Source organism: Corylus avellana, chromosome ca7, assembly GCF_901000735.1.
Source record: "Corylus avellana chromosome ca7, CavTom2PMs-1.0".
Classification (NCBI taxonomy): Eukaryota; Viridiplantae; Streptophyta; class Magnoliopsida; order Fagales; family Betulaceae; genus Corylus; species Corylus avellana.
This window is the reverse complement of record NC_081547.1, coordinates 10,294,728-10,307,702: the sequence shown is the minus strand read 5'-3', so window position 1 is coordinate 10,307,702 and position 12,975 is coordinate 10,294,728. Positions and strand designations below refer to the sequence as shown.

General features: G+C 36.6%; 1 protein-coding gene across 1 annotated transcript; it reads right to left on the bottom strand.

Annotated features, from left to right (window-relative positions):
• Nucleotides 1–772: 772 nt before the first annotated feature.
• On the bottom strand, nt 773–12,746 carry LOC132186475 (GBF-interacting protein 1-like). Its single transcript, XM_059600454.1, has 10 exons — nt 12,243–12,746; nt 10,388–10,431; nt 7,653–7,779; nt 6,353–6,476; nt 4,572–5,173; nt 3,573–3,912; nt 3,070–3,340; nt 2,773–2,865; nt 1,895–2,347; nt 773–1,241 (listed from the first exon to the last, which is right to left on the bottom strand). The coding sequence occupies exons 1-10, from the start codon at nt 12,421–12,423 to the stop codon at nt 903–905; spliced, it is 2,574 nt and encodes an 857-aa protein (XP_059456437.1). The 5' UTR covers nt 12,424–12,746; the 3' UTR covers nt 773–902.
• Nucleotides 12,747–12,975: the final 229 nt, after the last annotated feature.

Sequence of the window (12,975 nt, the reverse complement as noted above, 5' to 3'; positions counted from 1 at the left end):
ATACTCAAGAAGGTGAGGGATTTGTGGGGGCAGTGCATGTGTGCGCTGGGCGTAAAGTAATACAAAAGGAAAAAAGCGTTGGCGATCCCGAGGGATACAAAGTAAAAACATACAGAGACAGATCAAAGCCTCTCTTCCTCAAGAGAGAACAACGACAAGGAATAAAGCCTCTCCCTCTCTCCCCCTTCTTTCTTCTGACAAAAAAGGAAAATTATTGACACAGAAAGCATGGTCGTCTAGACTATTTTAATGAACTCAACCATATATACGGCCACAAAGTGTCCAATCAAAACATAATAGAAGGGCAAAAAATCATCAAATAAATGTTCAGATGAAATCAAAGACTGGTACTCCAACAATTTCTTGTATATTTTGTACATCATGTGGGCTGGAAATTGGTAGAGCTCATGGAAAATGTAAAAGCATAGCGAGGAAGCAAAACCAAACATAGACCCTGGTCGTCTTCGTCCTAGTAGTCTACTTAACTATCATAACGAAATAATTTTGGCTCCATTTGATCATATAAATGCATTTCTATCTTTCTTTCCGAGATCCAAATGGTCGATAGTAACCAATATATAGTGTCTGTAACAATGTAGTAAAGACACCTTTTGCCAGTAAATCAAAGCTATATGATAAAGGAAATATAAAAATAACAAGGTTAAAACCCATCTATTATGAAGAGCTCACTTGTGATGGGGTAAACTGTGAGGACTAAATTTTCTGCAATCGGAATTGAAAATGACGCCAAATCCAATGCCAACAAAGTAAATTGAAACTAAACACCACCCACTGCATTAGATAGAAAAGAGATTGGCTATTCATTTCACAAAGACGACTGAAAATTTTCTATAGCTACTTCAGTCCCTTACAAGGAAAAAGGGGTTAATTTCATGTTTCCATCAGAAATTTGTTGTCCAATTGAGATGGCCCAGTTGGGGCTGCTGATAGGCACCAACCTGTGCCCCGGGAGCAGCGGCAGCTACACCGACTCCAACATTACCACCCATAGCAGGGCCTAAGTGGTGTGGGTTAGCAATTGCAGCAGGCTGTGGAGGATGGTACATACCTGGAAATTGCATGTGGGAAGATTGTGCAGCAGCTGCATTAAAGGAAGCATGACCTGTGTGGGATGGCATATAAGCACCATGTGGCGATTGCCCTGGCATGTTGTAATATGGAGTGGATTGCAAGCCTGGAAGCTCTCTTGAGTTCTGAATCCAAATTTCAGATGCGTCAGCCTGCCATGTCAAAATATTGAAAATAATAAACAAGTTATTATCCCAACCAACTGCAATCAAGAGAGAGAGAGATGCATCATACCGGCCCCCAACAGTAAGACAACTAGAATTTATTTGATTGAAAATATACACTAAAAAACGAGAGAAGAAAGCCGAGCACACTCAAAGGCAAGGTACACCCCCGGTGAACATGTCTGTAACAAACTTGCGCTCGTATTGCAGTTCATTAAATTCAAAATACATAAATATAAATCCATTTTATGTTTTTTAGACAATGAAAAATACACCTTGAAATGGCAGGCACCTATTTATCTATTTCTAAGATGCAGCAGTTCATGATAACACGAAGCAGAAATGCTAGAAGATGAGGTAATAGGATCTGGTCACTATTACACACGCACACACACACATATATATATATAATAATAACCAACATCAAAATGAAAAAATAAAAAATTTGAATTTTAAATTCAAAGCAACTTGTTTCCTTCATGAACTGAGATATTAGACACCAACGCTACTACTAACATCACTTATAAAAGGACATCCCAAAATTATAACTTGAGGCCTCCACAACTTATCTGCGGCAAGTCTCAAGATGGATATCTTTGATGCATCAAACAAATAAATAAAACAAGAAATACATTTTTTACCTGAGGATTTGAGACATAAAGATTGCCATCTTTGTATTTGATTCGAGATGAATCCTCAAGCCCAGTAGCTCCACCAACTACGCCAGGAGCATTGATAGCATACCCAGTTGGATTAGTAAAATTCCCAAACCCTGTGGGACTGCCAGCAGGAACAGGCTTAAACTGTTGAATTCCATACTTCAGGCTGCTTGCATTTAGATGTGAACTACCCCCTGGCATTAGCAAGTAACTGCTACCATTTGATGGGTGAGGATAGGCAGGGTTACTAGAATAGCCAGGCATGGCCATTGGCGAAACATAAAGTGGAGGAAGGAACTGACGGTATGGCATAAGATTTGCATAATGGGAAACATGAACTTGCGGGTACATCTGTGCTACAGGTGGTTGTTGCTGCTGTTGTACCATGGCAATTGTAGATGCAGGGATGCTGTTGGCTGTGTGCGAACTTAAAGCCTGTATAAGAGAAAGCAAAGCATCAATTGAACTGGTAGCATCAAACTTTGCACGTTTATGGTCAAAGAGAAAAGCCCATTACATGAAAAATATACGTGTATTGCTCAAGATCAAACCTTTTTGAGTAATAATCAAAATTTTAGAAACTTAAAAAGTAGTTTAATAATAACTACTAATATCAGTTGGCAATCATTGTTAATCATCCATAAAATATTCCTTTTTTTCCTATATAAATACATGCCCTACAAAAAATGAACAGAAAAAATATAACCAAAAGCCCCTAAAAGATGAGCAGTATCCAAGTGGTTGTTATGCATCCCCAAAAATAAACATTACACGAAACAGGGTTATGTCTTCATACTAGTGCACAGAGAGATAAGCAGCTAATTAATGCCATCTAACAACAACAAATAATTCAAATTTACCTCCTGAGGAGATGGAAGACCCTGACCCCGTACAGATTCATCCATTGTGGGTCTGAAATAAGGTATATCATAACCAGTCTGAGGATCATATGCCTGCTTGAAAACCAGTACCCGTCATAAGGCATGATAATGAGAAGTATAAGAACCTATATGCCAGAGTGCCAATAATTACTGTGATAAAGCCCACCAGTCTACAAAACATTAAAGTCAAGCAAAGAGCAACTTCCACCTTCCATGGTCAAAGTCAAAGTGTAGCAGGTAAACTTTTGAAGTATCATGTCTAAAAGATGAACTCACCGAAAAACCTGGTAGTTCAGGAGGATCTTGATGCTGCTGTGACTCTGAAGGGGCATAGGATGGACTGTTCTCCCGAACCAACCCAATATCTGCATAATTGTCCAAATTCCGAGGGCTTGAGGACTCTTTTTTATCAGGCAATTGATGCTCAGACGCCACTACAGATGCTGGAGAATCAGATCCAGAATTTCTAACTTGGGCATCACGTAACTCAGCTGGCTTGCTGCTGCAAGCATCATCACCAGAAGACTCTGGAGCTGACACCGACAAACTGCCATCATGCATTTGATATTAATATTTGCTCAGGTAAATTATATATTATATCCATGTAATTGTTTTTTTTTTTTTTTTTTTTTGATAATATTGTGCCTGAATATAAAAAATGTTGAAATAAATCTTAAAACAAGAGAATTTCAGATACAAACAATCACATTTTAGATGTCCAAAGTTTTTCACCATCCCAGAATGTAAATAATTTATAGAACAATAAAAATAACACTAACCTTGCCGCAGGTTCCCCATTTGATTCTTCTGTAGTTCCAACCGGTTGCAGTCCAGAAACAAGATTCCTAGAAGAATCAAACTCTGTCCCTATGCTGCCAAAAGTAAGGTGACAGCGATCAGTCTCAGGGACTCGAATATGCTGGGCAATGATCACATTCTGATGGTCATTGACGTTTACTCGTGAAAGCTTATCTTGCAGCTTAGCTGCTTCAGATTCCAAATCCTTTGAATTCTCAGCAGGAGGTGAAACAGACTTTCCAGGTGTTCCAATCACCCCGGGACTGCTAACAGCTGACTTTTGGCTTGATTTAGGTTTCCACTCTATTTTGTGCTGGGAAGCTGCATCAAAACTCATGATCAGTTCTCTTCCTAAGTTTAGAAACAGACATGAATTACAGGATGTAGTGATGAGACATCCTTCTTTCCTACTTGTCAAAAAAAAGAGGTGCTGGTAAAATGGGCCATTCTAAGTTGCTACACTCATGCATTAAGTCATTAATCAAAATGTAAAGACACCCTCAAATAATTAGAGGGCTTAATGGTGTATTGGTAATGCATCATAAAAAAAATTATATATATGGATGGGACAAAAATCTATTTTTGATGAATTTTTTTTCCTTTAAAAACAGAAAACGAACCTTCTTATAGAATGCTGTGTAATTGAAAACATTAGCTGTAAGCAGCTTCCAAAATATTTGGCTTTACTAAAGACAGAACTTAAGCTTCTCATACTACAAACAAATAAAACCAAATATAATACTTGAGTTTTCTATTCACATTCTAAAAGCTATCTTGCTTAAACAGGTTCTACTAAGCCATGACCACAAGCATTACAAAAAGTCGTTGCCCAGCATCAGATTACCACAATTGTAAGTCTTGAGATTATGACCAGCACACAATTAAGTAAGCTTCTGCTTCTATTTGCACTAACAAAATTCCAGTCATCAAAATCTATCGAACATTTCATTACAAACATATTTCATTTTTGACAACTATACCTTTTTGATGACCTGCAAGTTGCTGATGTGGCCTGCTATTATACTGGTTGCTTAAGAATGTTCTGCTGACTGACATGCTGGCAATAACAGAATCAGTTGTAGTAGTTTGGCTGAGTTGGTCGGTTCTAGAAATGGTGTTGAGGGGTCGAAGTGATTCCTCTGTAGAAGAACCATCCTTTCCCAAAAGTGAATTTGAGAAAGAACTACTTGGCATGGTTGTTGATTTGACAGAGTTTTCAGAAGACTGTCGGCGGACGCCAACTACACCAACTTCACGCTTAATAGCTCCAACAGTTCCTGAGTGTCTGGAATCTGGGGATGGCACATGAACCGGATCGGTAGAAGAAGAATACACCCCAACAGCAGAACTGCTTGATGCTAGAGTTGCAGGATTTGGTTGCGAGTTATTCGACTTTGCCACTGGCACCCGTGAATTTGTGTTGGGAATTGAAGCCCGCTTTTCCTCAAGCACTGGTTTCCCATCAGTGCCTCTTGAACTGACATCTCGAGCATGTCTGGGGTGTGAATCAGTTGGCCCATTCAAAGTCTGAGATGAACTTCGTCCACCAGAGGGCTTCTGACTGCCTGAGGTTTCTGTTAAGCTGCGTAAAGAGAATAACAAAGACCATATATAAACTACTTGATTAATACAGTGCAGAATATGTGCTTAGTTAGGTCATGCTCCACTCCATCTTCTTGACAGTGTTTGTCTAATTCATTGTCCACAAAATCTATTTCTTCCTCAGAAAGGATCATATTTCAAACAAGGCACAGATTCATCTTGTTCGCAGCTTTGCCTAGTTATTAATAAGGGTATGGTGCTATTACTACTATCAGGGAAAAGAAAAAACCCCTAAGCTCCTTGACTTTGTCTCGTCTATGCTTTTTTGATAAGTAATTGACAAATATCATTAAAAGCGTAAGAGGCACACAGGAAGTATAAAAAATGAAACACTTAACTAGAATTAACAAAAAGAACAAGGAAATCACAATTTAAATATCTACATCCAAGCTTTGTCTCCTCTATAATTCTCAATTTAAATATCAACATCCAAGCTTTATCAGACATTAACAGGTTTTCTAGGTCGAGATGCCTCTAGGGGATACATTACTTATGGTTATGTTCATTGCAAAATGTATTCATTTAACTAATTTCATTTCTTTGAATCTCATTCCTTAGTTCTCACCATCTGAGACAGGAGATAATCATAAATTACCAAATTTACTGGAAACCTGGATCACCCTACATGGACCTAGAGGCTAGAAGCCTCAATGTCTTTATTATTGGTCATTTCTCTCATCGTTCTATTATTTGGCTAAAAGCCAAAAACTCATGATATTCCTTTTTACACTATTGCTTTTTCTTAGATGTAGCATGTTTAAACGATGGGTACATTTGATAATGGTTTTCAAAAATGTTTTCTGGTTTTGTTTTGAAAAAGTGTTTTGATGTAATATAAAGGTGAGAAATGTTTTTTGGTGGGGTCCACATTTGAAAAAAAAAAAAGTGTTATGTTTTGAATTGTTTGTAATGGGGTTGAAAAAGTGTTTTGGTCCTGAAAACAGAAGAGTGTTTTAAAACTGTTACCAAACGAGGCCTATACTTGTTTTCTTTACCTTCAAAATGAAGGAATATGGGTGTGGAAACCAATGGTTATAGACAATTTGGACAAGTGGCCAATAGGTTCTTTGATGAAAATATTATATCATTTTACATTGAGGCACAGATATAAAACTAAGAAAAATATATAGATTAAATCAGTTTGAAACAAGAATCTCACCCCTTTTCAGGAACATTTGAGATCACTTTCTCATTGGTTGACACTGTACATTGCGGCGAAGCAGGCTTCACTTTGTTATCTGTATTTCGATTAACTCTGTTATCTCTCACAACACGGAACTCGCCTGCATTTAGCAAGAATCTAACCATCAACAAGAAGTCCACGCACACTAAACAGAAGAAATGAAACCGGTGGTCCATTTTCATAAATATTTTGGGGGAAAATGTGAAGGTGTTCAATGCACAAATATGAAATACAAAGTACAAAGAACCCATAAAATTTCGCAGATTGTATAGCATGAAGAACAATGCTGGATAAATTATAAATGTATCAACTATCAAGTAATGCCAGAATTACAGCAGGAATTAGTGAAAGGATGAAAAAACAAGACCTAAGTTCAAAGAGATCCATTATAAGCTCACTATAAATTAATTGATACTTCTCGCTTTGGTTGTTAGAACTTCATGTCTGTAACACATTCACGCATTAACAAACTTCACATTTCAAAACAATTAACTAAACATCTACTAAATATCAAGTCCTATATTTGCTTTAAATAAAGTGTTCACCCAAGTTCAGTACAATAAATTCTTAAAAGGTACACACTTGTTTATAGCAAACTGGGATCACAAAATCCAAAACTTGGCCAGATAGTGTTTTAACATTATATCATTTTTGATAAGTAATTGATATAAATAAAAAGCGCAAAGGGGCACAACCCACATACACGGGAAGTATAAACAGAGAGCGCCTAAGAGGGAGAGAAATGAAAAAGAAAATCAGAAAAACTAATCACTGTTTTAACATTATATCATAATGGTCAAATACTCAAATTTGAATTTCAAAACAAAGAATAAGATAGAAATGGCAATTATCACCCCAAAGTAAATTCTTAAAGATGCATACTTGTTCATATCAAAACAGGAATCATGAAATCAGAAACTTGGTGAGGTAATGTGTCTACCATTATATCATCTAGGTCAAACTTATCAAAAAAAAAAAATCATCTAGGTCAAATACTTCAATTTGAATTTAGAACAAAGAATAAGATACAAATAGCATTTAGCACCCAACTATAGTGATATTTTGATTACTTCTAAAAAAAATCATCTTCTTCAACAATTTAAATGTCAACTTTTTCTTCAGATTGTTAATAAAAATAAAAAAATAAAAAAGGGGTGAAAAGCATATTTAGCAAACACTAAAACTGAACAGCAGAGTACCATGTCTAAAGGAATGATACTCAAGTTAAAAAGTACTGAGAAAAAAAGAGATAATAAACTGGTGAGATTTAAATTACCATGTGAAGCATTCCGTGTATAGCCTCCTCTTCGAACATTACGGTCAGAAAATGTATGAAATTTTATCCCTTGACCAACATTCTCGGAATGTCTTCGTGCAACTGCAGAGCCCATGTGCCCCGTATTCTACATGCACATTTTGTTTTTGACAAGATATTACTTAGCAGAAAATTTCTCTTAAAAAATTGAAGGACAAAGAAAGGAGGATTTAAATAAAAATAAAACCTTAGTGAGCCCTAAAATATCATTAACTATCCTCCAAAATGCTCATAGGGAAAAAATTGAAAAAGAGAATAATAGATGTCGTAAACATCCTTTCCCCACATACAAGCTCTTCATGCAAGGGAATACACAAGAAAAATTATCTTGGTAACCAATTATGAAGACAGGAATGCAGCAGGTTCAAACATCACATAAACATTTTTATAGCTACAAGCATCAAACAGGCGCCTCAAAGAGAGCCATGTGTAGTACTGTTATGGTAAAAAACCATATGCCACATATAATATGCATATCCATTATGTCTCCTCATAAACTCATATGTCGCTTTCCCCTTTGAAACCGAGAGAAAAAAATAAAAAAATGAAAATAAATAAAAATAATCACGGTTGGATTATAGAGGATCAAAATAAAGTTTAAAAGGTTTAACAGGTGAATTACTTTTACAAGATAAAAAATAATATATGCAGGAAGTTTTTTGCTTCATCGAGGTAATATTGTCAGTTAACTTCATTCTCATGGATTATCAAAAAAAAAAAGAAATGAAGGTGATAACAACAAATGCGAGGATTCTGGTTCTACAGACAACAAATAGATTAAGAGTGTAGTTAAAAACTTAAAAGAGAAACATGAAGTAGGTCAACATCTTTCAAATGATTACAGATGTTACAACATGCTATTGTCAACATTAACCAACAGCATGCTACACAGAAGACCACAATATTAGCAGCATAAACAACCGTAAGGCCTTCCTGAAAACATCCTAACAGTGTACCTGAAATATGCTCATGCACTTGACAATCTAAGAAATTGCATAAAAATCAAGGGTCTGTTAGGCAACATTTTCAAAAATTGTTTTCGCTACACAATCACTAAAAACTCTTCTCAAGTATTAATTCTCCAAAAGGATTTTCAAATGTGGGCCCAACCACCAACACACCTCAAAACAAACCACAAAACTCTTTTTTTCAAATCCCAACACTTTTAAGTTTTAACGAAGTAGTACTCAAAAAATAGAACACAATAATTCTCAAAAAATAAATAAACACAAGCTCATTTTTTCAGGGGTGAATTTTCCTTGTAACATAAAAAAGCTGCGGTGGTGGACCCGTGGTTGCTGCCAAATCTGTCTGGCAGCCCCGCTGTTGCCGCCAGAACCGTCTGGCGGCCATCACCGTTTGACATCTCCTTGGTTGCCACTAGATCCGTCTAGCACGGTGGCTGCCAAATCACCACCACGATGGCTGCCACCATGCAACAACCACCGTGGAGACTAATTTCAGCAACTGCTTTTTTTGATAAGTAATCAAAAAATCATTAAAAGCATAAGAGGCACCCAGGTGCACAGAAAATATACAAGAGAAAACATCTTAGCTAGAAAAAGAAAAAAGAAAAAAAAAAATTATGATAACCAATAACTAATGGAGAAATAAAAGCATATGTCCAAAGATACAGAGTACTGAAAATTAAAGGCAAAATCTTCTCCAACGTTCTCTCACGGTCCTCCAAACTTCCATCATTCCTTACCCTCCATAGACACCACAAAAGGCACAATGGCGCTATCTTTAACACAGCAGCACTTAAGAGTGTTGCTAACAATCCACCAACAAGCATACAAATCGACTACTCTTCTAGGCAGAACCCAAAACAGCCCAAATCAACTGAAGAATGTTAGGCACAAGCAATCTCACAATGGAGAAGAAGTGGTCCACGAACTCCCCATTCCTTTGACACATACAGCACTTATCAACCACAATGACATGTCGTTTCCCACAATTATCCATGGTAAGGATTTTCTTAGGGCTGCCAACCAAGCAAAAAGGTCGTCTTCAAAAGAATCTTAGTCCACCAAACACTCTTCCAAGAAAAAAGAAAGCTATTATTACAACCTATGACACTATAGAAGGATCTAACATTGAACAACCCTCTTTTGAAGGGGACCAACTAAAGCTTGTTTTCACCTTCCGATCTCACATTGACTTAATAGATCACCCTGAAGAACAAAGCAAAGACATTCACCTCTCAATCATGAATTGCTCTAGCAAAACTTACATTCCACTGATTGGAGCCACTAGAAAGTTTCAAGTGAGCATCCTTTGTGTAAGCAATTCCATATAATTGTGGAAATGCTTCCTTAAGAGCCATATCCCCACAGCACAATTTTTTTTCCTTTTATTTTTGTAGAAACACTTCACAGTTTTTTTTTTTTCAGAAACACTAATCAAAACTTCAAAACGAATCTCATGCTGTGGACCCCATATACACTTTCCAAATGTGGCCCCCACCAAATCAATTTTCCATTTTTACCTTTTCCAAAACTCTTTTCAAAACACAAAACTTCTCAAAACTTAACCAAACCAACCCCAAGATATTCCTGCAACCAAGACTGTACATCAAAATTCATAAATAATTGGCAATCAAATAATATCTCACACCGTTGAACAAATAGAAAGTGATACAAGAAAGAGGACTATTAGGAATTAGCTCCAAAAATAAAAATTACTAAAGGTCATACCTCCTTCTTCTTGTCTCTTTTTCTCTTCACCTCAAGAAATGGGTCTGAGTTAAAACAAATAAGAATATAAGAACATAGCATTAAAATATGATTAAAAATACAAGAACAAGATTAAAAAATATCATATTACACAAAGGCAATCCACTTCAGCTCTATAATGGAGAGGGTAAAAACTGAAAGATACAAAATTGTGCATTTCAGACTTCAAAGAGGTCATAGGCAAGAATAACCTAAAATATCTTATCACATGACAAATTATCCAATATAAGTTGTAAGTAATACCCTAATACAAGAACCAAATGCAACCTCTAACATCAGTATCTTAGACTGTTATATCAATAATCTACTATGAAAACAAAATTTCAGCACTTGTAAGAAAATTCTCTCAAACTAAATCAGAACAAATTAAAGCCCGATTGAACGCCACAAAACCCTCATGCCAAATTTTATATTATATTATGTTTTATATATATACACACAAAAGAGAGAGATTGCACCATAAAAATGCTAAAACATAGACATGATTTCATTTGATTCGGGGAACATGAAGCAATCAAAAAGAAATTGGCTTCCTGGAACAGAAAAACCATATTCAACTAAGCTAAACAGTCAGGTTAGGAACAGAGTTGTAAATCAGGAACGATCTAATACATCATATTGGAAAAATAAAGTATTCTATAACTTTTATTCCTTATTTTAGCAATCCAGGATACTTCTTCTCTCTCTTTCCCCTATTGCCTTTTTTGAATGGCATAATACAAAATATATGATAAAAAGATTTATGAATGGCTAGAAGCTGAGTGCACGACTGATAACTTTCTGTCAAACTTTTGAATTGTCTTTTGTTTAAGGCAGAGCTGATAACACAATGCATGCAATAAAAACCAATTTCACAGTCTATGGGACAAGTGCCAAACAAAAGATCAGCACAAAGCAACCAGAAGCCAACAAAGCACACTAAACCAAATAAAACAATCACAATAGACAAGTTAAAACCATTTCAAGTTGAACTTAGTTTAGAAATTAGCAGTTCTAAGCAATCACCAACAAATTCCTCACATTTTACCACAACCCACCAAAGTCCCAAGTCCAAAAATATACTCCATAGTCCAACATCCTCAGCCCATAAATTACTTTACTTCATAAATGTGGACCAAGGTAAAATATCAAAATCCAAAAAACCCCTACAAACACAAGAATAACCAACCAATAGGCCAAGACACAACAAAAACCCCTACATACGCATGTCGGCCAAAAATATCATAATTCGAACTAAAGAGCGTAATACACAAAAACAACAACCCCTCAAGAGACTAAAACCCAACTTCCAAGCTCAGTTATTTTTATGTTAATTCACCACTTATCCCAAAAGCTTAAGCTTATAGGAAGAGGTAAATTTAATGATTTAATGAACACTTTAACCCTCCCCCTCGACTCAAGTATGGGAGCAAACTCTATTTTCCTAGGTGAGGCCAACACGTAGAATATTTAATTTAAATGAGGGGTGAATTGACAAATTTAATGTTCCCTTTGGCTATGATACCATGTTAAATCAACATTTGTCCTAAAGGCTTAAACTTTTGGGATAAGTGGTTATTTAAGACAGTAAAACAACAAATTCCATTAACCAATACCCGGCAAAAAGCAGAAAACGAAATTGAACAGCGTAAACAAACAAAGTTAAAACCAATGTGAGCCAATAACACATTTAAACACTAAAGAAATCTAAAAATACAAAAGCTTAACCAAGTTGCAAGCGGAAAATCAGTGAATCAACAAAAACCCATTAACCAAAACAAAGCAGAAAAGCACAAAATCAAAACAAACAAAGCGAAAGCCAGTGTGAAGCCCCCACCTTGGTTGAGCAATTTCTGTGCGGTTTCGTTAGGATCCATGTCAGTTTCCTTTAGGGCCGCATAGATATCCGATTCAGAGTGATTGCCCACAATTTCCTTGATGGATTGGATGGTCCTGCGCACGCGCGCCGAGAGTATCTGAGTCTCACCGCCCTCGACAAGCGAGCCACCAGAGACCATCTCAAACTCTCACCGAAAAGAACCCCAAAGCCCGACAACAAAAATCCAAAAATATATGTATTTACGTACTATATATATGTATAGGCAGCAATCAAAACCCTAATGTCGTTGGGAGAGAAGCTAGGGTTAGGGTCTTGGCTGAAGTATCACAGAACGGCTTTGAAAGAGAAAAGAAAGAGAGAGAGGGGAGTTTCTTGGGAGCGAGGGTTTTGAAAACGTTTTCTTGAAGGACTTTGGAGAAAAAATCCCTTGTGCGTAGTGGGCTGCTCATAATTTGCCCTCCGTTTTCCGCTTAATTGCGTGATTGGCCTTCCTCTTGTATTGGGGCCAGTCCTAATTTCTCTGTTGTAAGTGGGCGCTAAGCAAGTGATGAGTTGGGGGGGTTTTAATAGCAGGATTTGGAAGGGACACGTGGCGTGGGGCCCTACAATCCAATTTGAATTGTAAACCCCTCCAGTCTCCAACCTCTTTCTTTGAAAATTAAAATTAAAATTAATTGACATTATTACTCTATCATTTGCATCACCATCATCATTGCATAAAGTAATGTTC

What these genes read in the sequence shown, in the direction of transcription:
- LOC132186475 (XM_059600454.1), bottom strand. Translation starts at nt 12,423, where the DNA reads ATGGTCTCTGGTGGCTCGCTTGTCGAGGGCGGTGAGACTCAGATACTC. An exon ending in ACTTGCAGGTCATCAAAAAG is followed by an intron (nt 3,913 to 4,571) that starts GTATAGTTGTCA and finishes GTTTTGATGCAG; the next exon opens with CTTCCCAGCACAAAATAGAG. An exon ending in GTCTTCCATCTCCTCAGGAG is followed by an intron (nt 2,348 to 2,772) that starts GTAAATTTGAAT and finishes TCTCTTATACAG; the next exon opens with GCTTTAAGTTCGCACACAGC.